This window comes from Sorex araneus, chromosome 2 (genome assembly GCF_027595985.1).
Source record: "Sorex araneus isolate mSorAra2 chromosome 2, mSorAra2.pri, whole genome shotgun sequence".
NCBI lineage: Eukaryota > Metazoa > Chordata > Mammalia > Eulipotyphla > Soricidae > Sorex > Sorex araneus.
Window position 1 is genome coordinate 252842822 of NC_073303.1, and position 25381 is coordinate 252868202.

A 25381-nucleotide genomic window follows, 5' to 3' on the forward strand; every position below is an offset into this window, starting at 1 on the left:
CGCTCCTGGGGTGTGGGGACGACCCCCCCCCCCAGGCTGTCACCTGCTTGTGTGGACGTGCAGCCTCGGATTTCCTTTCTTTTCTCTCTCTCCCTTTTCTTTTTTCTTCCCCCTTTTTTTTGGGGGGGGGGGTGGGCACGCCTGGCTATGCTCAGGGCTTCCTCCTGGCTCTGCACTCAGGGATCACTCGTGGCAGTGCTCTGGGGACCAAGCCCAGGTCAGCTGTGTGCAAGGCAGGTGCCCACCCACTCTGCTTGTCGCTCTGCGCCTTCCCCCTGCCTTCCCCCTTAGCGTCTATCCCTCTTCCCCTTCCTTTTTACTTCCTTGGGGTTTTGTTTTTGGGCCACACCCAGCGATGCTCAGGGGTCACTACTGGCTCTGCTCTCGGAGCTCACTCCTAGGAGGCTCAGGGAACTATCTGGGGCGCCGGGGATTAAGCCCGGGTGGGCCACATGCAAGGCCAACACCCCACCGCTGTACTGTTGCTTCCTCTTTCCTTTTTCTCATCCAGCCGCGCTTAGCTCGCTCCGGGCTCTGTGCTCGAGGATCACACCTGGTAGATCAGACCAGATGCGTGCCGGGGACCTACGGGGGCTTGGCAAGTGCTTAAACCCCTGTATTATCTCCTGGCCCAAGGAATTTTATCTAGAGAGCCCCACTTTGTCAAATACGGGCGTGACTGCCTAAAGAACCGTAGTTAGTACTCAGGAGAGTACTCCTGACATCAAGAGTGATTTTTTGGGGGGCCGGAGCGATAGCACAGCGGGTAGCGTGTTTGCCTTGCACGCGGCCGACCCGGGTTCGATCCCCGGCATCCCATATGGTCCCCCAAGCACCGCCAGGTGTAATTCCTGAGTGTAAAGCCAGGAGTAACCCCTGAGCATCGCTGGGTTGTGACCCAAAAAGAAAAAAATAAAAAAAGAGTGATTTATTAAGGAAGAAGGAACTACACGAGGGTCCTCTCCGCCAGTGTACTCCTATTAAGTTTTTTTTATTACAAAGGATCGTACGCCAGCACCATTAGAAGGCAGGGTCCCTGCTTTCCTCCAGGAAGTCCCCGGCTCCCTCTCGGCCTTGAGCCTTGTCCTGGGAGTGGCGGGCGAGCAGGAAGTAGGGTTAAGAGACAGAGATCTTATCTTAAAAGCCATCAGTCACCCCACACCTATCAGAGTGCCGTTTCTTCCACAGGAGAAGGAGATCAAGTCTCTGACTGCTGAGATCGAAGAGTTGAAAAACGGAGGCTGCTTAGAAGCTTCTCCACATCTGGAGCAGCTGCGAGAAGAGAATTTAAAGTTAAAATACCGGGTGAACATCCTTCGGAAGGTGGGTGCTGGCTCCACGCGGGGGCTTCGTTCCCCAGTTTGAACATTTGTATCTCTGGGTGGGGACGGCCGAGGCTTCCTGCACGTGAAGTGTGGGACCTTGTCGTTGAACTCTCCTACCCGTAGCTTTGTTTCTTAAACTGTTTTTTATCGGAGAGCACGGAAATGTACCCAGAGGACAGTGAGGAAAGGATGAAAGCGCCGTTTCCTTTCCCCTGCGGTAGACAAGTTTGTGCCGAGCTGTTGGTGCTCTTTACTGGAGTGGTAGTGCCCGTCTCTCCTCTGCCAGCTGTTCAGAGGGTGCTGAAGTCTCAGTAGAGTGACCCTAAGGAGCAGTGAATAAAGGTTTCTCATGCACAGCACCGAAAAGATGGCATCGGGAACCTAAGCGAAGGGCGAAGGCTCAGAGAGGCGTAATTAGCAAACGGCTGGTAGAGTGAAAATGTGGTGCCTGTGTATTCTGGCTGTATTATATGACATATTCTGAAATGGTTGAAATTGTTTGGTGATTGGTCAGCTCTGGGAAACTGGGAAACAGTTTTAAGTTTTGCTATGATCGCCTCGTGGCTTGTCTCACAAACTTAGCCAAATTAAGCTTTGCTGGTTGTTTTTTTTTTTTTTTTTTTTTTAGTTTTGACTACACTGGTTTTGTCTATTCTGTGTATTTTCAAGACTGGTTTTTTTCTTCTTCTGTGTATTTTCAAGACTTTTATTTTTTTTCTGTATATTTTCAAAACTTTTTCCCTATGTACTTTCCAGATTTTTTTTTCTTTTTCCTTCTGGGTATTTTCAAGACTTTTTTTTTTTCCTTCTACCACTTTTCCGTGCCCTTTGGAATGTCCCCTGGACATCAAAGCTTGACCTGCTAGGAGGAAGAGTTGAGACATTTCTTTCAACAGTTTATGCCTGTGTTTTTTTTTTTTAATGTACTTTTATTTTTTATTATTATTATTATTTTTTGAATCACCATGTGGAAAGTTACGAAGTTCTCAGGCCTATGTCTCAGTTATACAATATTCAAACACCCATCCCTTCACCAGTGCCCTTATTCCACCACCAAAAACCCCAGTATACCCCCCTCCCCCAACTGCATAACTGATGAATTTCACTTCATTTTCTCTTTACCTTGATTACATTCCATATTTCAACACAAAACTCACTCTTGTTGTTGGGGTTTCCCCCCAAGAAGGACAGCCCTGCTGCCAAGGAAGCATTGGATAATTAGTTTTCCATTGCTGAGAATGAAGAGATAGGTAGCCCCACTGCTCCAAGGTTTAATGTATTTTTAAAATGTCACGTAATCGCTTCTTCTGAAAGGAAACGCTTAACACTGGGCTGGAGCATGTCCTTGGCGCTCACGGGGCCTGGCGAAGGTGTGGCTCATCCCTCGTGCACAGCCCTCGGCCCAGGTGTAGCCCCCAAGCCAGCCCTGGCTGCAAAACAGAGAGAGTCTCTCTCTGCCCCAAATTGATCATTTTATAATTTTATTTTCACGTTTTATAGTGTCAGATTTAGTGAGGGGTTTTGGGTTTCTTTCATTTGTTTTTTCTTTTTTCCTTATTCCTTTTTGTTTACTACTTGAGAGCTTGGTGGACGGAGGGCAGTTAGCACCCAGCTGTGCTCAGGGCTCACTCCTGGCAGGGCTCGGGGGCCCATATTCGGTGCCAGGATCCAGCTGTGTTCAGTGACACCCAAGGCCAGCAGCCTCCGCCCCGTCCTGTCACCCGGCCCCCTTGCGAGTACTCTTTCCCCGGGAAGCTGGTGCTGGCCATACCGTTTAATGCCCCCAGTACTGAGGGCCCGGAGCCATGGGACAGCGGGGAGGGCATCAGCCATGCACGCAGCCAACCCAGGTTCAATCCCCGGCATCCCATACAGACTCCTGAGTGTGCCAGGGGTGACTCCTGAGCACTGAGCCAGGAGTAACCCCTGAGCATCACCAGCCAAAATAACAACAGAAAACCCCACAGTACCTAGCTGCTTCTGACCGGGGCGTGACTGTTTCAGCCCTGCCCACCAGGCTTGCTGACGTCCAGCTCTGCGATGACCTCACGCACCTAACCGCTCACTGAGCTCGCCCCTCCCCCGGCCCCATTCACTAGACACCGCCCGAGAGGCGCTCTTGAGCGCTCTTTATCCCGCCCCTGGCCTCTGCTCTCCTTCTGCCAAATCACTGCCCAGGAAGTCTTCTCTAAAACACCCGGCCCGGCTGCTCCACGCTCTGTGCTTGCACTCCTTCCTGTGTCCCTGTGTTCAGATTCAGAGCAGGCTGGAGAATTCACCTGATTAAAGCGCTTTACCTGGCGTGTGCCTAGTCCTGATTTGGTCCTTGGAGGCATGTATGTACCCCCAAGCACCGCCAGGAGTGACCCCCAGCACAGAATCAGAAATAGCCCAGGACCACCACCAGATGGGAGCCTCAACTCCCTCCTCTCCCACCCCACACCACAAAAATATTACTGAATGGCTGATTACTGGAGGCTGTGATGGAAATCATCATCATCATCATCATCATCATCATCATCATCATCATCATCATCATCCCATTGATCGTTGATTTTCTCGAGTGGTCTCAGTAACCTCTCCATACATCCTAGCCCTGAGATTTTAGCAGCCTCTCTTTACTCGTCCTTCCCAACAATGCCACATTGGAGGCTCTTTCAGGGTCAGGGGAATGAGACCCAGCTTGTTACTGGTTTTGGCATATGAATACACCATGGGGAGCTTGCCAGGTTCTCTGAGAGGGAGAACTAGGCTATAAGATGTCTCGCAGCTGCAAAGCATCCAGAGCAGAGAGTATAAAACCAAGCTCCCGGAAGCTTGGTTTTATAGTCTGATGTTTGCCATTGATGGGATTACACGGCACGGGGCAGTTTCTGGGTGTGACTGCCTAGCTTCTGGAAAATGGGGAATCTGGGTAGAAGAGGCCCAGTCCTGATCCAAGCAGACTTGGAGGTCTCAGCCCCAGGTCCTGTACACCTGGGTTCCTCTGCCGGTTCCTTCATGCATGAGGCTTGTCCAAACGTGTGGAGAGGGGCCTTGAGCATGGTTGTGGCTGGGTTCTGGAGGTCTTCAGCTGCCAGGGCTCTGCTCGGGGCAGGGAGGGAAACTCAGCCCACCCCCTCTGAGGGGCCCCGGTGAAGACAGCCAGGTTCGGGGGCAAGAGACTCTGTGTCGCTCTCCTCCAGGAGCCTGGTTTTATGGGAATGATACAGGAGAAAGTGCTGTGTATGCCGACAGACACGTGAACTCTGATGTGTCAGGGAATGCTGTCGGTGCCGCACGCAGAGGGCACAGTTGGTTTCTTCACTTTGCTCGACGGAGTAACAGCGACAGGGTACGGGAGTACATTGAAAGTAGCCTCCGATGGGGCCGGAGTGATTGTACAGTAAGGAGGGCGTTTGCCTTGCACACGGCCAACCCGGGTTCAATCCCTGACATCCCATAGGGTCCCTCAAGCACCGCTAAGAATAATTCCTGAATGCAGAGCCAGGAGTAACCCCTGAGCATTGCTGGTGGGTGTGACCCAAAAATAGACAAATAAAAGCCCCTGAGGACTCATGTGCTGTACAGGCTTATCACTCTCCCATCACTCTCCCGGTGTCCGCTGGCTCGCCTTGGCTGCACGGCTGCTCCCTTAGGTGCCCTCCCATCAGATAAGCTGTCTTTATCTTTTCCTACAGCACAGGTTATTGGGTTATTGGGTTATTGGGGCTGGAGATAGGGTACAGAGGTTAGCAACTTCCCTCCCGTGAGGCTGTGATCCTAGCACCGCACAGGGGCCCCGCCCCCTGAAAATACATCAGTCAAGATTAGTCAGTGCTCAGGAGAAATGACGGGTACTGTTTCCATTTCCGGGTGGGCTTTGGGAGGGCGGAGACACCACTGGCAGGAGGGGCTGCTGCTTCTGTCTCTGTTTGGGGTCACTCCCTGGAGTGCTGGGGGACCACCGGCTACTTACTGGGCATCCAACCAGGGCTGGCAGCATGCAGGGCCAGGGACTCGGCCGGCCTCTCCGTCAGGCCCTCGTCTGTGGTTTATTTCCGGGCCACACCCAGAAGTTCTCAGTGGAGGCCAGATCGATAGCACAGCGGAGAGGGCGTTTGCCTTGCACGCAGCTGACCTGGGTTCGATTTCCGGCATCCCATATGGTCCCCGAGCACTGCCAGGAGTGATTCCTGAGTGCAGAGCCAGGAGTCACCCCTGAGCGTAGCCAGGTGTGACCCAAAAAGGAAAACAAAAAAGGTGCTCAGTGGCTGCTCCCTGCCTGGTGTGGGGGTCATGCAGAGCACCTGCCCCTGTTCTCTGAGGGGACCGTGTTAGTGCTGGTGGTTTCACGGTCGCTCTCTTGATTGTGCTCTTATTTAAGCCACACTGACTTCAGTAATTTCCTGGTGCCAGTTTTCTCATCAAGTCTGATTTTTTTTTTTGATTCATTTATTTATTTTGGCCTTTTTTGGGGGGGTCACTCCTGGCAATGCTCAGGGGTCGCTCCTCACTCTGCACTCAGGAATCACCCCTGGCCGTGCTCGGGGAACCATACAGGATGCCGGGGATCAAACCTGGGTCGACTGGGTGTGAGGCAAACGCTCTCCCCAATGGACTCTTGCTCCGGCCCCAGGTCTGATTGTTTTTTATAGCATGTGATTCTGTGCATAATGTAAGATCTGTCCAGGTGCTTGTATCGCACTGTAGCTGGGCACCAAGGGATCGCTCCTGTGATGTTTGGCCAGTGGCCAGAAGGCTTAATGTGTGCTCCTGGTGACTGGTGCCGGAGAGAGAGGGGGCCGTGCAGGGCGGGACAGGCCTCAGACAGCATGGCTGTCCACCACACTCCCTCCCCAGGCCCGAGAATAACGTCTCTTTTCTTTTGTTGGGGGGTGGGTCACACCCGGCCATGCACAGGGGTTCCTCCTGGCTCTGCACTCAGGAATTACTCCTGGTGGTGCTTGGGGGACCCTATGGGATCCTGGGAATTGAACCCGGGTCGACTGACTGTGTGCAAGGCAAACGCCCTACCCACTGTGCTATCACTCCAGCCCCAGAATAGCATTTCTTAACCTCACAGAGCTGACCATGTGCAGGGAGAAAATACTTGCCCAAGGGATAATGGCTTTTCCTGGAAGTCTGAAAAACCGTCCGTCGCATATGTTAGTTGTCATTTGTAATCAGCATTCTGGACAGCTGGTCGCTGCACATTGCGTAGTGTGGAAGTTCATTACCGTGGAATTCTTCCACGTGTGCCTCTGCACACACACAAACACACGTTCCTGTCCTCTGGAGGCGAGAAGAGCAACGTCGGGGTCCTGGCAGCCTTGGCCGAGCTCACGTCGCCCCCCTCTGGGCACGACCCCTTCACCCAGAGCGTGAGGTTTGGGGCCGGAGTGCGCACGCTTTGTGTGCGGGTCTGGGAGCACACCCTGACCCACAAGTCCGGGCTCACCCCGCGCCCCGCTGCAGAGCCCTGAACTTTCTTGCTCTGGCTGGGGCCACACCCAGCGGTGCTCACAGCCTACTCCTGTCGTACGGGATGCCAGAGAGAGGCCGTGCCAGCAGGCGTCCTGCCCGCCGTACTCACTCTCCAGCCCCCAACACTTTTTTTTTTTTAAGTACTTTCCCTGGACCCAGGTGTCGGGTGATGGAGACAGAAAGTTTTGAGGACGTAAGAGAGCAGTGATAGAAGTCATTAAACAGTACACCCCGCCCTGGAGAACTTGGGGGACGGGAGCTGTTGCCTGATTGGGAAGTGTTTGCTGGGAAGACCAAGTTATTGTGTGGCGTTTGGTGTTCCCCACTCAGTTCCCCTTGCGCGTCGTGCCACGGTTCAGCACCTGGATGAGAGAAAGGGAGCTGGGTATCGGAGGGATAAGCAAAGCGGGCCGGCGCCTCGGGCGTTGGCAGCCCGGTGCCCAGGTTCCCCAGGGTCCGGCACAAAAGCAGATTGCGTCCCTACCTGCCCGCGGTGTTCTCATTCCTGACCTCTGGTGTGCAGCGGCTCAGAACGGCTCAGTGGGTTTTGTACTGTTGCGGCTCAGTGGGGTTTGTACGTTTCTGTGGCGTTTCTGAGCCCTGGCGGGGCTGTGGGATGTTACATGAGGAATACATGTTGCCCTTTGGCCCTTGTAGGGTTGCCAGGTCACTCGGGTGCATTTCACTTGTCCATTGAGTACCTGACCGACACAGTTCCGCTCTTCTCCTCCAGAGTCTTCAGGCAGAGAGGACCAGACCCACCAAGAACATGATCAACATCAACCGACGCCTGCAGGAGATCTTCGGCTGTGCCATTAGGTCTGCGTACCCGGACCTGGAGAACCCCCCTCTGCTGGTGACACCCAGTCAGCAGCCCAAGTTCGGGGACTACCAGTGTAACAGTGCTATGAGTATTTCTCAGGTGGGGATTGTGTTCATTTTCCTATGTATTTGTTTGTTTATTTGTTCTTTTCGGGTCACACCCAGCGATGCACAGGGCTGACTCCTGGCCCCATACACTCAGGAATGATTCCTGGCAGGGGGACTGTATAGGATGCCAGGGATCGAGCCAGGGTGGCTGCATGCAAGGCAAACGCCCTCCCTGCTGTGCTGTCACTCGAACCCCTGTGTTCATTTCCTTGAGCATGATTACAATCCTCCTCGCCATTTCCTAGATGGTAGCAGGTGATTGTATCCTTAAAAGGAAGGGGTAGGGGTATAACGTGTCTCCTGTTCCGGATGCTTGAGGAAGGGAAACGTACACTTTAACCTTTAAAGGTACCACTTAAGGGGACGGAGAAATAGCTCAGCTGGGAGGCCGCTTGACTTGCACTTGTTCAGCCCGGGTCAGTCTCCGGCATCCCATAGGGTCCCCTAAGCACAGCCAGGAGTGATCCCTGAGGGCGGAGCCAGGGGTCAGCCCTGAGTACCCCCAGGTGTGGCCCTAAAACAAGACAGATAGATACTGAAGGAAGATTGTACAGTGGGGAAGGCTTTTGCCATGCGTGTGCTGAACTCAGGTCGAGTACCTGTTACCCATCGGGTCCCTGTAAGGACCGGGGCTGTGGCCTCAGCGGTAGGGCTCAAGCAAGGCGCGTGCAAAGGCCTTAGGTGTGTCTTCAGAGTTTCAGGGCTACAGTTGTACCTGCTCTTGCACAACTGTCTTGAGAATTGATGTGCCCAAAACTGGCTGAGTGTCATTTTTCTTTTTTTTTTTTTTCTTTGTGGGTCACACCTAGCGATTCACAGGGGTTACTCCTGGCTCCGCACTCAGGGATCACTCCTGGCGGTGCTCAAGGAACCCTATGGGATGCTGGGAATCGAACCCGGGTCAGCCTTGTGCAAGGCAAAGGCGCTCTCAGCTGTCCTATTGCTCGGGCCCTGTGTGTCTTTTTTTTTTTTTCTTTTTGGGTCACACCCGGCGATGCACAGGGGTCACTCCTGGCTCATGCACTCAGGAATCACCCCTGGCGGTGCTCAGCGGACCATATGGGATGCTGGGATTCAAACCCGGGTCGGCCGCGTGCAAGGCAAACGCCCTCCCCGCTGTGCTATCGCTCCAGCCCCCCCGTGTGTCATTTTTATTTATTTTCATTTTATTTTTATTTTTTTGCGTCACACCCGGCGATGCTCAGGGGTTACTCCTGGCTCTCCACTCAGGAGTTATTCCTGGCAGTATGTGGGGGACCCTGTGGTATGCCAGGGATTGAACATCGGCCGCGTGCAAGGCAAACGCCCTCCCCGCTATGCTATCACTCCGGCTCCATATGTCATTTTTAAATAGACCATTTCCCCGCTTGCCAGCCAGTGTTCCCGTGCAGCTCTGGTGCCCCTGGGGGCGGGCATGCACATCCCTTGGGGTCAGCTCTCTCAGGTGTCTTTGATTCCCCACCACTCTCCCTTCGTCACTGCTGACAGTGGCGCTCCTTGTGAGGGGCATGAAGGTGCCATAGGGCACGCTTGCCCTCTGGCCCGCCCTGGCTGGCACTTCTTTAGTGGCGATACTGGGTGGGCCTGGCAATGGCGCTCACGCCCCTCGGTGCCACACTCCCGCATGTGGGGTGCTGAGGATTTGAATTTGTCCCAGCGCCCTTTTGCCAGGCAGATGCTTGAAGCTCCTTTGTCGTTGCTGTGGTTTGGTTTGGAGTCACACCCGGCCGTGCTCAGGGCTGCCCCTGGCTCTGCGCTCTGGGGATCGCTCCTTTAAGCCGTTTCCTTTCATAACTGCGTTGTGTTCCCTGTTGGCAGTCTGTTGCTCCTAGCCGGGAGCTTGGTGTTTCCATTACTTGCTGATTCCAGAGAGTCGAGCTCAAAGAGTCCAGGCCTCTTGTTGCGTGGCCAGTAATCACGCCCACAAAGCGGCATGTGTGTTCCTTTCAGATCATTTTTCTGTCTTTCTTCGGGCTTACACATCACAGACGTGCTCTTCATTCCTGCAGGCTGAGCCTTGCAGCGGTTTGTGATGTGAAGATTACAGCTGTTCACTAGCCTGGAAGCTGCACTGAGAAGGCTTGGGGGCTGAAGAGAGAATACAGCGGGTCAAGTGCTTGGCCGTGCACGGGGCCAACCAGGGTTCGGTCCGTGTGGTTCCCTGAGGCCTGCCAGGGTTGATCCCTGAGTGCCGAGCCAGGAGTGAGCCCTGAGCATTGCAGGGTGTGGCCCCCAAACCAAAAATCAGACCAGAAGTTTTCGATACATGTGACGGTTCACTGTGAACGTGTTCGATGCCTTGCTCTTCTTCCGTGCGGTATTGATGGTGATTTGGATCTGTTGATTCTGAAGTCTATGAACTCCCTGGCCGCCTGCCTTCCTGTGTCAGATGCATCACGGGCCTTTGCAGTTGTGCGTCTCTGGGTGCCTTGCTAAAACCTGTTGTGAATCAAACCGTTTTAAATTGTGTTACAGATGTTTAAAGCCAAGGAGCAGAAAGTGAATCCAAGAGAAATTGCCGAAAACATCTCCAAGCACCTCCCAGACAACGAGTGTATTGAGAAGGTTGAAATTGCTGGCCCTGGTATGACATATTTCATCCTTCTTGAGTCAGTTATCATATTGATTGGGGCGTGGGGGGAAGAATGCAGGAAGCAGGAGGCAGAAGGCCTTTCCCAGTGAGTGGGGCTCTGGCTACACCCAACAGAGTTTGGGAAAGTCGGGCTTGGGGCCTCAAGCATGCAAGGCCAGTTCTCCCCCAACTGAGTTGTCTCCAGCCCCCTGAGTTCTTCCCAAATAGAAACATAAATGCAGCGTTTAATTTTTTTAATGGCGAGCAAGATGGCGAGAGCACTTTTGGATTGTGATTTAGGAAACATTTTCCTCTAGACGCCACTTCCCAACACTGACCCTGGGCGAGTCACGCTCTGCCGACCCTCCCTCACTGTGTGGTGCAGTTATATCAGCACCGGGGGGAGGGTTGACAGTGTATAGGTCTGTGGGGAAATTACCCCGATTAGCAAGCTATTTGCCCTGAACTCAGAGAATTTTTTTTTTTCCTTTTATTCTTTTTTTGAGTCACACCTGAGGTGTGTGCTCAGGGGTTAGTCCTGGCTCTGCACTCAGGAATGACTCCTGGCAGGGCTCGGGGGACCATATGGGATGCTGGGAATCAAACCCGGGTTGGCCGCGTGCAAGGCAAATGCCCTCCCCGCTGAGCTATTGCTCCAGCCCCTCGGAGAAATGTTTTTCGGGAGACTGGGAAAGGTCTGCGGTCACTGGCTGAGGCTGGAGCTCCCTGAAGCCCAGGTCAGTAGATGAAGCAACGTTAGGGTCCCGAAGAGTTTGGCAGGAGCTGAGCCGCAGCCCTGCGGAGCCAGCATAAACGAGATCAAGAATCTTTCCATTTGAGTAGTCATTAAAGATCGATTTTATCTGATTTTTTCCTTTCTCTGTGTCTACTATTCATTAGGTTTTATTAATATTCACTTGAGAAAGAACTTTGTATCCGAACAGTTGACCAACCTCCTGGTGAATGGCGTTCACATCTCTGCTCTTGGGAAAAATAAAAAGGTAGCTTACAGTCCTCAAGCTGATGGGTCCTCATTGACCCGTACCAGAAAAAAAAAAAAAAAATATATATATATATGTGTGTGTGTGTGTCTATATATATATATATATATATATATATATATATATATATATATATATCCAATTTTGCTTAATTTTTAAGGTCTAGAATTTGGGATTATAGAATGTAACTGCAGCAGCTTTCTCTTCATTCTTATTTATTGTGTGATTTTTTTTCATTCCAGAAGGCATGTGATTTAGTTTTTTGTTTGTTTGTTTGTTTGTTTGTTTGGGGGCCACACCTGACGATGCTCAGGGGTTCCTCTTGGCTCTGCACTCAGGACTTACTCCCGGCAGTTCTCGGGGGACATATGAGAGGCTGCAGATCGAACCCAGGTCTGCTGCCTGCAAGGCAAGCGCCTTCCCCGCTGTGCTATTGCTCCGGGCCCCATGAGGCATTTGAGAGAGCCGGTTGATTTATAGAAGGTATAAATGGATGGTTTGTATAAGTGAAATTGATTGGTTTTTTTTTTTTCCAGTTAATAATGGACAGAATAGATCGTTGGAAATCCTGTCAGTTCAGTTGTCACCTGTGTGAACGTTCTGACCAGTTTCGTTGCTGACGTCCATAGCAAAAACCAGCCTCTTTCTGATGCTTCTGTCTCTGTCGTCTGTCTCAGGTCGTCGTTGATTTTTCTTCTCCCAACATAGCGAAGGAGATGCATGTCGGCCACCTCAGGTCCACCATCATCGGGGAGAGCATGTGCCGCCTCTTTGAGTTCACAGGCTACGACGTGCTGAGGTGCGTGTCCCTGCCCCTGGAGGGGTCCCGGGGGCTTGATAAATGGGGAGTCTGTCACGAGAAGGGGTCGAGACTGCATGAGGACTCTGAGGCCGTCGTAGGAAATTGGGGTCTTGGGGGTCCTGGAAGCCTGCCGGAGCGTCAGTAGTTTGTGTGTGCTCTGTTCTAGAACCCACCGGTAGTGACCCCTGACCTCAGGGCCAGGAGTAGGCCCAAGCACTGCTGGGTGTGGCCCAAAAATTTAGTCTCCCCCCCTAATAAAAAAAATCTTCAATGCTGTAGAGACTCTAGGCAGAGAAGGGAGAAATCATGATATGATACACAAAAAACTTTAGAGATTTTATTTTTAAGGGTTTTTTGTTTTGTTTTGTTTTGTTTTTTGGAGAGAGTCACACCCGGCAGTGCCAGGGATCAGTCCTGGAAGTGCTCTGAGACCCTATGAGATGGCCGGGATTGAACCCGGGTCAGCAGCTTGCAAGGCAGGAGCCTTACCTACTGCACTGTCACTCCGGCCCCGGAGAAAAAACCTTAAAGAGATGCAGGGATGAGCCACTAGTTGGAGGTTAGATGCGAGCAGGCAGGGGTGAGCAGGGGTTCGGGTGACGTTCACCTGACCCGGGACCAGAGTGGCGGTACCAGAGGGAAGGTGCTGGCGTCCACCTGGCTCCTGGTTCCCACCTCCGGGAGCCACCTGAGCACAGAGCCAGGAGTCACCCCTAAACACTGCGGGGATGTGGCCCAAACCACTCACCACCACCATCTCCCCCCCCCATTTTTTTTTAATCTATTGACATTGGACAGTTGCACTAAGATAATTAGTTAAAGTTTCATAAAACTTGCTGATGAGCAGCATTGTCCAAATGAGTCGTTGTCAATTGCTGATTCATAGGTTTCAGAAGGTACCAAACTGCCGGTGCTCGGGGGGGACCCTATGGGATGCTGTGAGCCGAACCCGGGTCAGCCGCGTGCAAGGCAAACACCCTCCCCGCTGTGCTATCGCTCCAGCCCCACAACAAAAGGTCTTGATCCCGCTGGTGGGAACGTTGTTCTTCCAGCCAGTCCTGGACACTTGCTGCTGGCACCTTCTGTCCCTGGGTCCCTGGGGCACAGCGCCAGCACCAAGTAAAGGTGCAACTTTTCTACCCCTGGGGGAGACAGTCCAGTCAGCGAGACAGAGCTGAGAGCGAGGCCCTCACGCTTAGGTGCTGGTGGCTCCCGGTTTCTGTGATTTCAGCGTTTATCACCACACCATCCCTTTTCTTGGTCTCACGTTGGTTTCTTTGTTTTGTTTGGCCATGGGGCCACTGCCGGCTTTGCTCGGTGCTTACCCCTGACCACAGTGCTCAGAGATCATTCCTGGTAGTGCTCAGGGGCCCACAGGGAGGGCCAGGGCGGGGGGCCTGACCCCTGAACGGGTCTCTCTAGCTCCAACGTTGATGATTTTTCTCTTTTCAAGTTGATTTTCTGACTGGTCCTAGGTTGAACCACGTGGGAGATTGGGGAACCCAGTTCGGAATGCTCATCGCTCACCTCCAAGATAAATTTCCCGATTACCTAACAGTGTCGCCTCCCATCGGGGACCTTCAGGCCTTCTATAAGGTTCGTGATTATCGTTGGTAGCTTCGTGACCTGTTAAGCGATTGTGTAAGTAGGAGCCGACAGACCCTGTGTTCACCATCTTTGTTCTCTGTTGGAGTGTGTTAAAAACTTAATTCTACATGCTGGGGTGATAGTGCAGTGGGTTGAGCATTTGCCTGACACCCCGTATGGTCCCCTGAGCACCACCAGAAGTGATCCCTGAGTGCAGAGCCAGGACTGATCCCTGAGCATCACTGGGTGTGACCCAAAAAATAAAACAAACAAAAAAATTAATTAAAACCCAATTCTACAACGTTACCTATTGTTAAGTGAGTGTTTTTGTTTCATACTTGGAGGTCACTTCTGGTGATGCTCAGCAGTTACTCCTGACAAGGTGCTCAGGGCTCACTCCCAGCAGTGACTCCTGCATACAGAGCCTGTGCTTCAGCCCAGAGAGCTCTCTCTCAGGCTCTGCTCGGTGAATTTTAAAATCCTCTTTGTGTTTAAAAATATTCTTGTGGGCCGGAGCGATAGCACAGCGGGGAGGGCATTTGCCTTGCATGCAGCTGACCTGGGTTTGATCCTCGGCGTTCCATATGATCCCCCAAGCACCACCAGGAGTAATTCCTGAGTGCATGAGCCAGGAGTCACCCCTGAGCATTGCTGGGTGTGACCCAAAAAGCAAAATATGTATTTTTTGTTGTTATTCTCAAATTTTTGATATTTCTCAAGAGACAAAATTGACCATAATCACTAAAAAATATTTCTGACTTTATACATATATATATGTATATATGTATATACACACACACATATATATATAAACTTAATAACATTTAACTTTTTCCTATAAACTCACATTACTTTTTGTAGAATGACTGTACAAGATTCTGTTGAAGTATCAACTATTTGTTGTTTTTTTTTCCCATTTTATGGGAGAAAAATCTTGCTTTTGCACCGTGTAAACCTCTCGGTGCTTGTGAGGTTCTCCTTCTGCATTTTCCCTTTGGCCTTTGACCACACCCACTGACATTCAGAGGCTGCTCATGGCACAGTGCTCCGGGAACCCTGTGGTGCCAGGGATTAAACCCAGGGCTCCTGCACGCAAACACATGTGCCCTTCCCTTTGGTTATCTCCCCACGCCACTTTGACCCCGTTTTTAAAGGTGCTTCCGTGGGGCCCGGGGGGATGGCCAAGGAGGTGGGGGCTGATGCTTTGAATGAGGGGCTTTGCTCTGCTCCTTGCTCCCCCAGTATTCTGGGGCGTGGCCGAAAAAACAAGGAGCAGGGGTGTGGGGAAGTTGCTTCTTTGGGACCAGGAAGATCAAACAGCGAGCTGGAGAAGGGCCCCCATTTGATCCCCAGCGCCACACAGCCCCGCCCCCATCCCGGCACCACCACCAAATGTGGCACTGGGGGGCCTGAGCGGTAGGACCTGGGGGAGGGGGTTTGAAGACCAGCATCAGGGTTCCTGGGCGTGTGGTTGGCACCAGCGCGCCTGGTGATTGAGATGGAACATTTCAAGACTTGGTCCCATCCTGATTTCTCTCTGCGGTTTGGCTTTTTTTTTTTTTTTTTTTTTTTTTTTATAAAATAGGGTGGGGTGGGGCAGGTGGTGTTTTAGAGAGAAAGCTCTTGGTTATTTTTGAGACATGAACGAATTATTTAGGAATAATGATTGAATAATCATTTTTTTTCGAACAGGAATCCAAGAAGAGGTTTGATACGGAAGAGGAGTTCAAGAAGCGAGCGTACCAGTGTGTCGTCATGCTCCAGGGCAAAAACCCAGATATCATGAAAGCCTGGAAGCTCATATGTGACGTCTCCCGCCAAGGTGAACCATTTCTGAGCTTATTTATTTATTTATTTATTTATTTATTTATTTATTTTTATTTTTTGGGTCACACCTGGCAATGCACAGGGGTCACTCCTGGCTCTGCACTCAGGAATCACCCCTGGTGGTGCTCAGGGGACCATATGGGATGCTGGGAATCGAACCCGGGTCTGCCGCGTGCAAGGCAAACGCCCTACCCGCTGTGCTATCACTCCAGCCCTTTTCTTCTTTTTTTAATCTGACAAAGAGCAGGTGTATTGAATGGGATCATTTTATGTACTGAACGGGATCTTTTTTTTTTTTCTCATCAGCGTTGTTATAACAAAACATCATAAGTTTTATTATGTATAGGGTATGATATTGTAACTTGTTTTGTACAAGTTATAACATCATAACAACATTGTGGTTTGAGTACCTGCTTACAGTCAACAACCTTGAGAAAGACCAAGTAAGGGCCGGAGTGATGGCACAGCAGGGAGGGCGTTTGCCTTGCATGTGGCCGACCCCGGTTCAATCCCCGGCATCCCATCGGGTCTCCTGAGCACCACCAGGAGTAATTCCTGAGTGCAGAGCCATGTGTAAGTCTTGAGCTTCTCCTGGTGTGACCCCAAAAAGGAAAAAAAAAAAGACTAAATATATTTAGAAAGAAGGGCAAGTAACTCTTAAAATTCACCTTTCTTAGAACGAAGCAAAAATTAATTAGGAAGAACTAAAAGGACGATTCATGGGGGGCGGGAGGGAGAGGACTCAGAGGGCTGGAACATTTGGAAACACGTTTCAGGGGTGCTGGGGGGTCGCACCCCATGGTCCTCCGGGCACTGCTGGGTGTGCCACCCCCCACAACGGCTGTAGCACTCGGACGTGTTACACAGGAGTGCACTCTGCGCAGGGGTCACTCCTGGCGCTGCTCGGGGGGTGGTATGCAGTGCGAGGGATCAGACTGGGGTTCTGCGCAAGCACCTTATCTCCCCCACTCTGAGACAGACACAGAGAGAGAGAGAGGTTCCCCTCCTGTATTATCTCCTCCATCCCCACCCCTCCCCACCCCGAGATAAACGGGGGGGGGGGGGCTATATTATCTCTCCTTTCCAGTAAAGTTTTCTAGGAATCTGTCAGATCAGAATGGAAAGACCGAGCGTGGCAGGATGGACTTGAGTGTCTGCAGAGAAGGTCACGCAAAGTGGCCTGGTTTTGCACATTCACTGAGAGTTTTAAGGTGATTGCGGGCTTCCAGAGTCGACAGAATGATTTAAAAGGTCACATGAAACAGCGTGAGAAGAATAAGCAGTAGATTGGGGCCGGAGAGCTAGGCGTACTTGGTGGGGAGGGGACTTGCCTTGCACGTGGCCGACCCAGGTTCAATCCCCAGGACCCTGGATGGTCCCCTGAGCCCTGCCCGGAGTCTGAGCACAGAGCCAGGAGTCAAAATCAGCCTGACCCATGAGCAGATGTGGCCCAAAAACACAAACCAAAAAAAATCAGTAGATCTTTGAAAAAAGACTGGTGATTGGCGACTAGTGGTTTGCAGAAGCGAGAAGAGGAAGAAGAAGGACCATGTGGGATGCCGGGGATCGAACCCGGGTCTGCTGTGTGCAAGGCAAATACCCTCTCCCTCTGTTGGAGAGGAGAAATAATAGTGGGGTCTGCCTCTCTCCCTCTTCTCTCTCCCTCTTTTCTCTCCCTCTCTCCTGTCTCTCCCTCCTCTCTCCCCTCTCTCCCCTCTCTCTCCTCTCTCCCTCTCTCTCTCTCTCTCTCTCTCTCTCTCTCTCTCTCTCTCTCTCTCTCTCTCTCTCTCTCTCTCTCTCTCTCTCTCTCTCTCTCCCCCCCCCCCCTTTCTCGTAGAATTTTTGTTCGGTTTGGCGGTTCCATGGTGTTGCTCGGGGAGGACCGTGGGTGCTGATAACCGAGAGCAGGGTCCCCGCGTACAGCCCGGACACTCCATTCTCCCGCGCCAGCCCCGCCCCAAGCCAGTGTCCCATAACACTACAGTAGTCACGCTAGGACACCGAGAGATAACTAGAGAAAACAGAGGTCACGGATCAGGGAATGCCAAGAATTCGGTGGGTGTTTTGGACTCCCAATAGAAAAACTTCTTCCCCCCCCCCTCCGTATATTTCGAAGATTATTAACAGAGGTTTGGGGTTTTGTTTGTTTTTTGTTGGTTGGTTTTGGTTTTGGGCAGCACAGCTGTGCCCAGGGCTTAGGTATGGTTCAGGAGACCATCAGAGGTGCCAGTCAAGTCTGCATCAGCCTGGGCCGGAGCGATAGCACAGCGGGGAGGGCATTTGCCTGGCACGCCGCCGACCCGGGTTCGATTCCCAGCATCCCATATGGTTCCCCAAGCACCGCCAGGAATAATTCCTGAGTGCAGAGCCAGGAGTAACCCCTGAGCATTGCCGGGTGTGACCCAAAAAGCAAAAAAAATAAATCTGCATCAGCCTTATGAAAGCACCCTGTGGTAACTGTGGTAACTCTCTAGTCCTGAAAATAGATACATTTTATATTACATAATAACTGGGTCGAGGAAGGACAGCCCACCCAGGTTTGATCCTGGGCACACACACCGCCCCACCCCCCCTGCCGCCATTGTCTCCCAAACACTCTGAGCACAGAGTCAGGCATGAGCCCTGAACATAGCCAATGTGACCCCGAAACCAAAATTTTTTTTTTTCTTTCTGGCTCATACCCAGTGATGCTCAGTGTGTGAGCATCTTTGCACTCAGGAATGACTCTTGGCGGTGCTCAGGGGACCCTATGGGATGCTGGGAATCGAACCCAGGTCGGCCACATGCAAGGCAAACGCCCTCCCCGCTGTGCTATCGCTCCAGCCCCCCAAACCAAAATATTGCAAATGTCCATTGGGTGTCTCCTCCGGGTTTTTTGCTTGTTTGTTTTTGTTTGGGGGCCACCCCCTGTGGTGCTCTGGGGTCACTCCTGGCTCTGCACTCAGGAGTCACTCATGGTGGTGCTCAGGCCCATGTGTGATGCAAGGGATCACACTGGGTTGGCTGGGCGAGGCCAGCACCCTACCCTCCGGACTGTCACTTCGGCCCCAGTTCCTTGTTTTTTAAAATACATAAACAAAAATTTCTATAGTCACGCCCTTTGTTACTATTTTGGTGTATATCAACACCAGAATTATATTAACTGTTTTTTTCCCTACATATTCAAAATGGAAGTATGATTATAACATTCTGAAGCATATTTTTAATTTTTTTAAATTTACTTATTTATTGAGTCACAGTGAGGTGCACAGTTACAAAGTTGTTCATGGTCGGATTTCAGTCATAACAATGTTCCAACACCTGTTCCTTCACCAGGGCACATTTCCCACCACCAGTGTCCCCAGTTTCCCTCCAACCCCCCTGCCCCACACTTTCATATCAGACACGGTTTTTATTCCTCTTCCTCTCTCTCTCTCTCGCTTTCCTTTGGACATTATAGTTGAAGCTAATCTTTAGCTTCAAATATTTCAGTTGCCCAGTAAATTTCTTTTGTATAAGGTACGTGTTTTCTGTGCTTTTAAATTCTTGTCAACCAGGATGTAGGTAGGCAGTACGTGAAGCTCTGCATTTGATCCCGGCACCACACACCCAAAAAAGCTAATGAGTTCCTATACATGATAACACAGCGGGTAGGGCGTCTGTCTTGCACACGGCTGACCCAGGTTCGATTCCCAGCATCCCATATGGTCCCCTGAGCACTGCCAGGAGTAATTCCTGAGTGCAGAGCCAGGAATAACCCCTGTGCACCGCCAGTGTGACCCAAAAAAAAAACAAACAAAAAAAGCCTTACACTTTATTTTGTGATATTTTTTCCCCCTAGAGTTTAATAAAATCTATGAAGCTTTGGACATTTCATTAGTAGAAAGAGGAGAGTCTTTCTATCAAGATAGGATGAACGATGTGGTGAAGGAGTTTGAAGATAAAGGTAAGCACGCTAATATTTTTTAAACTTATATGGACTTTTCAAGTATCAGCCGAAGTGGAGTGGCGAAAATATTGCAGCGTCCCTCTAAATTAGAGAATTATGTGTACAGGACATTTCTATATATACAACGCTCCTTACTAACATAGTTGAATCAATAACTACTGGTATGCGTCTTTGAGAGAATAAGTGCTTCCTCCCATTCAGAAACCCCACTGCTATTTGTCACTCCATAAAAATTAATAATTTCTTAATGCCATTAAACAAGCAGTAATAAAATAGAGTGGAAAGTGTCTAAATCAATTGATAAGCCCTAGATTTCAAATGTAACTTTATCCCTGCTACATTCTTTACTGCCCCTTGTATCTCAGGATATAAGGCCCAGACTTTTTTTTTCCCCACTATATATATATATATATATATATATATATATATATATATATTTTGGGGGGGGGGTCACACCTGGCGATGCACAGGGGTTACTCCTGGCTCTGCACTCAGGAATTACCCGTGGCTGTGCTCAGGGGACCATATGGGATGCTGGGATTCGAACCCCGGGTCGGCCGCGTGCAAGGCAAATGCCCTACCCGCTGTGCTATCTCTCCAGCCCCATTTCCCCACTGTATTTTTTTCTCTCCGCTTCTCATTGGAAATGGTGGTGTGGGGCTGGAGAGATGGTACAGCAGACAGGGCGTCTTTCTGCACTCAGCCTGGTGTGCTGCTCAGCACACACATACGGTCCCCTGAGCCCCTCCAGGAGTGAGCCCTGAGCACAGAGAGCCAAGAGCATCTTTGAACACTGCTGGCTGTGGCACCAAAACATAAACTTCTGAATGCCCACCTACACCCCACCTCCTGAAAAGTTCTGGCTGCCAGTTTTCTGAATGATGTTTAAGTTGGAATTTCTTTTTTCTTTTTTTTTCTCTTTTTTTAAAATTTTTTTATTGAATCACCATGTGAACAGTTACAAAGCTTTCAGGCTTAAGTCTCAGTCATACCATGATCGAACACCCATCCCTCCACCAGTGCACATGTTCCACCACCAAGAACCCCAGTATTCCTCCCATCCCACCCCCCGCCTGTGTGGCTCATGATTTTCTCTTTACTTTCTCTTTACTTTGATTACATTCAATATTTTAACAGGAAACTCACTATTATTATTTGGAATTTTCCCCCCAACAATCAGACCTGCCGAAAAGGCAGCATTTGTTAATTTGTTTTCCATTGCTGAGAATGAAGAGCATATGAGGTTTTGGATTTCTGGTATTTTAGTAACTAAGTCCAGAGAAATTAATGCTAGAAGTCGCATCATTGCAAACTCGTACCTCTGTTTAGTGGGCCTTACAAGATGGCAGTTGCCACGTCGCTGCTGGGGAAAGGGAAAGGGAGGGAGAGACGGAGAGACAGAGAGAGAGAGAAAGGAAGTAGTTCACAGTCTAGAGACATTTCTGCAAGAAGCTGCTGGTGCCGAAATTCGTTAGTTCGCCTCCAGAATCGGGTGTTCAGCAACGGAGGGGCTGTTCGTGTGCAACCGCTCGGGTCACCTTAAGTTGGAATTTCTTTTCAGTACTTTTTTCTTTCTTTTGGGGTCACACCCAGCGATGCTCATGGGTTACTCCTGGCTCTGCACTCAGGAATCACTCCTGGCGGTGCTCAGGGGACCCTGCGGGATGCCGGGGATGAAACCCGGCTCGGCCGTGTGCAAGGCAAACGCCCTCCCCACTGTGCTATTGCTCCGGTCCTTTTCAGTATATTTTGAGACGCAGTCATAGACATTGCATCTTTCTTTGGCTGAAAACACGTTTGTTTGTTTGTTTGTTTGTTTGTTTGTTTGTTTGTTTGTGTTTTGTCCTTGAGGACGTGGGCTGCAGCGGGCTGTTTGTATTCTGTAGGGAAGAATACTCTGTGAGCCCAGAGGCCGTGCTGTGAACACAGCAGCCTGGACAGCTGCCCCTCACCAGGGCTCGGTCTGGGTCGTGGGCAGGAAAGCAGCTTGATCTCCGCAGTTGTCCAATGAGTGTCCCAGAGTAGCTAAGCATCCGTGTTGCTTCGGGGTTCCTTTCCTCTGGGGGGGCGGGGGAAGTGTGAGCACAGACCCAGCGGTGCTCAGGCGTGACCCCTGGCGGTGCCCGGGGGACCATAATGGGACACCTGGGACTCCAACTACGTCAGCTGCGTGCTTGGCCGGTGCCTTGCCTCCTGGACTGTCCCTTTGGCCTCCCTCCAGGAATATTCAGTATCTTAAAAATCTTCAGACTCGGGGGCTGTAGCAATAGTACAGCGGGGAGGGCGTTTGCCTTGCACTCGGCCAACCTGGGTTCGATTCCCAGCATCCCGTATGATCCCCTGAGCACCGCCAGGAGTCATTCCTGAGTGCATGAGCCAGGAGGAACCCCTGAGCATCACTGGATGCGACCCAAAAAGCAAAAGTTCTTAAGACTTGGGGCTGGAGTGATAGCACAGCGGGTAGGGCGTTTGCCTTGCACGCGGCCGACCCGGGTTCGAATCCCAGCATCCCATATGGTCCCCTGAGCACCGCCAGGGGTGATTCCTGAGTGCATGAGCCAGGAGTGACCCCTGTGCATCGCCAGGTGTGACCCAAAAAAGCAAAAAAAAAAAAAAAAAAAAAAAAAAGTTCTTAAGACTTTTTTAAGAGAGAGAACTTGGGTAATTGCCTTGCATATGACGGACCCGGGTTCGATCTCCGGCATCCCATAGGGTCCCCGAGCACTGCCAGGAGTGAGCCCTGAGTGCAGAGCCAGGAGGAACCCCTGACTGTGTGTTTCAAGTGTGTCCTAAAAAATAAAACTTAATGCATAGATTTTTTTTTTTTTAGGATTTGTGCAAGTAGATGAGGGCAGGAAGATTGTGTTTGTCCCAGGGTGTTCTGTGCCATTAACCATAGTAAAATCAGATGGAGGTTATACTTACGATACATCCGACCTGGCGGCTATTAAGCAGAGACTGTTTGAGGAAAAAGCAGATAAGATTATCTACGTGGTGGACAGCGGACAGGTGAGTTTGAAAATTTGTCTGTGTTCTTTTTTTTTGTTGTAGTTGTAAACTTCATTTATTTATTTATTTATTTATTCGTTTTTCTTTTGGGGTCACACCCGGCGATGCACAGGGGTTACTCCTGGCTGATGCACTCAGGAATTACTCCTGGCGGTGCTCGGGGGACCATATGGGTTTTGAACCCAGTCAGCCATGTGCAAGGCAAACGCCCTCCCTGCTGTGCTATCGCTCTAGCCCCTTGTCTATGTTCTTAGGGCGTCTGTTTGGAGGGGAAGATGATACAGTGATAAGTGGCGTTCTCGCAGTATCTGGCTCATCATTTCCCCCAGAGACTTGAATTCAGCCCAGCAGTATAATGGGGGTTTAGATGTAGAAAGAAGCAGGGGGTCGGAGCGATAGTACATGGGTAGGGCATTTGCTACCTGCTGTACCTACCTGCTCAGGCCCCTTCTTTCTTTCTTTCTTTCTTTCTTTCTTTCTTTCTTTCTTTCTTTCTTTCTTTCTTTCTTTCTTTCTTTCTTTCTTTCTTTCTTTTTCTTTCTTTCTTTCTTTCTTTCTTTCTTTCTTTCTTTCTTTCTTTCTTTCTTTCTTTCTTTCTTTCTTTCTTTCCTTCTTTCCTTCTTTCCTTCCTAGGGGGCATTTGCCTTGCATGTGGCCAACCTGGGTTTGATCCCTAGCACCCCATGGGGTCCTCCAAGCACCACCAGGAGTGATCCCTGAGCACAGAACCAGGAGTAACTCCTGAGCCTCACTGAGTGTGTATGGCCCCAAAACTAGAACCAAGCAAAGCAAACAAAATAAATAACCCTTTGACTCTAAAAGACAAAACAGTTGCGCTCCTGTTTCCTGTATGTAGGAAATGAGAGAAGAGCGTTAGTAATTATGCTTGCTTTCTTCACGAGATTTGTGGTCTCCCAAATCTGGAAACCTAAGCAAAAAAAAAAAAAAAAGGCTGTTGGAGTCTTGGGGAGAGAAGCGGGCACATTACAGGCCACACCTGGCCGCACCCTGGGGCGATGGCCAGCTCTGTGCCCAGGCACTGCTTCCAGGGGCACCCGGGAATGGAGAGGAGGGGGGGAGTCACACACGGGACGCATGTGAGTCACACACAGGGACACTGCACCAGCTTGGCCGCCCTCAAGGTCTTTTTTTTTTTTTTTTTAATTTCCGGCAAGTTCCCCCGGTGACGCCTCTCTGTCTGTCTGCAGGCTCTGCACTTCCAGACGATATTCAGCGCCGCACAGATGATCGGGTGGTACGACCCCAAAGTGACGCAGGTGTCACATGCCGGGTTCGGCGTGGTGCTGGGGGAAGACAAGTAAGTCTGGGACCGTCTTTTGGTGCGTGACGGCAAGCTTTGGGGTCCCTTCCCCCCGCCCCCCACCAAAGCTGACTGTGCTCCAGAAAGCACCCAGAGTGCCTGAAGGTGCTTAGCTAGGGCTGACGCCCTGACCAGGGCTTTCATGGACTGGGTGTGTCAGAGGCTGCTGTGCGGGATCAAAGACTCTCTTCACCGTCAGCACCCGCGGTTTCTGCTTGGAACGTGCCCGTCCCGAAGAGCTTCATTTCTTTGGCATTAAAGATAGTTCTTTAATTGTTCTTAATTGTGTTTGGGGTGCTGAGAAAGCATCAGAAAACAAAACAGGAGGTCGGAGAGATAGTATCGCAGGAAAGGTGTTTGCCGTGTCCATGTGCCCCAGCATTCCAGAGGGTCCCTCCGAGCCTGCTGGGAGTGATCCCTGAGCACTGCTAGGTGTGACCCTCAAACAAACCCTCCCCCTAAAAAGGACTTAAAAAGCAACCAATTAGTTGAGTATTTTTTATAGTGTCATAATTGATCTTAGGGGCTAACAGCTAATGCCCATGGTTAGAGAGAATGAACAAATGCACTTTCTTTCTCTTTTTTTCTTTTTTTTTTTTTCCTCCCCAGTAGGGGCATTGGGTCACACGTGGCAGTGCTCAGAGCTTACTCCTGGCTCTGAAATTCGGGATAACTCTTGGCGGGGCTCAGACAATACGGGATGCGGGGGGTCAAACCCAGATCAGCCGTGTGCAAGGCAGACACCCTCCCCACTGTACTGTCGCTCGGCCCCCTCAAATTTACTTTCTGTATTTGATTTTTTATCAGCATTATTTAGTGCCTTGAATTTAACTTGCTTGTCTCGTGATAATTTCCTTGTTTGTGATTTTTTTTGACTCTGAGCATGTTATTCAGCCTCTCAGAGGAGGAGGAGTGATGTAGTTAGCCAGTGGCATCCCACGTGGCTTTAATTATAGAGCACACACAGATTCCACCAGGGTTATTTTTGGTTTTTTGCATTTGGGGGCCACACTTGGCGCTGCTCAGGAATTACTCCTGGCAGTGCTGTGAGTTCCACATGGGGTGCGCAGGATCGAATCCAGATCCGCCGCCTACGAGGCAAGTACTCTGTCTGCTGTACTATTGCTCCGGCCCCTCATTTTCAAAGAGTCTGTGTCTGATGGTCTGTTTGGTCTATTTTTAAAATCTTTGTTTGTGGGAAAATTTGAAATAATGCTAGTGGGAAGGTATAATTGTGGTGGGATTGGTGTTGGAATATTGAACGTAATAAATTATTGTGAATAACCGTATAAAAATTTAAAAATAACTGGGCTGGAGCGATAGCACAGCGGGGAGGGCGTTTGCCTTGCAGGTGGCCGACCCAGGTTCGAACCCCAGCATCCCATATAGTCCCCTGAGCACCACCAGGGGTGATTCCTGAGTGCATGAGTCAGGAGCGACCCCTGTGCATCGCCGGGTATGACCCAAAAAGGAAAAAAAAAATTGAAAGTAACTGTTGCCAAAAAATAATAGTAAAAATAAAATAAAATCTTCATTCCGGGCCAGAGAGATAGTACAGCGGATAGGACGCTTGCCTTGGAAGCCGTGGCTGACCCGGCTTCCTTCCCTGGTGC

The 25381-nt window shown here is 50.6% G+C and overlaps 1 protein-coding gene across 1 annotated transcript in view; it reads left to right on the forward strand.

Moving 5' to 3' along the window:
• RARS1 (arginyl-tRNA synthetase 1) overlaps nt 1-25381 on the forward strand; it is a 32650-nt gene that overhangs the window by 1477 nt on the left and 5792 nt on the right. Inside the window, exons 2-11 of the mRNA XM_004611452.2 lie at nt 1189-1323; nt 7525-7713; nt 10197-10305; nt 11194-11294; nt 11972-12093; nt 13572-13692; nt 15376-15505; nt 19331-19435; nt 22269-22447; nt 23656-23765. Coding sequence (XP_004611509.2) covers nt 1189-1323; nt 7525-7713; nt 10197-10305; nt 11194-11294; nt 11972-12093; nt 13572-13692; nt 15376-15505; nt 19331-19435; nt 22269-22447; nt 23656-23765 — 1301 coding nt within the window. The remainder of the gene's footprint in view (nt 1-1188; nt 1324-7524; nt 7714-10196; nt 10306-11193; nt 11295-11971; nt 12094-13571; nt 13693-15375; nt 15506-19330; nt 19436-22268; nt 22448-23655; nt 23766-25381) is intronic.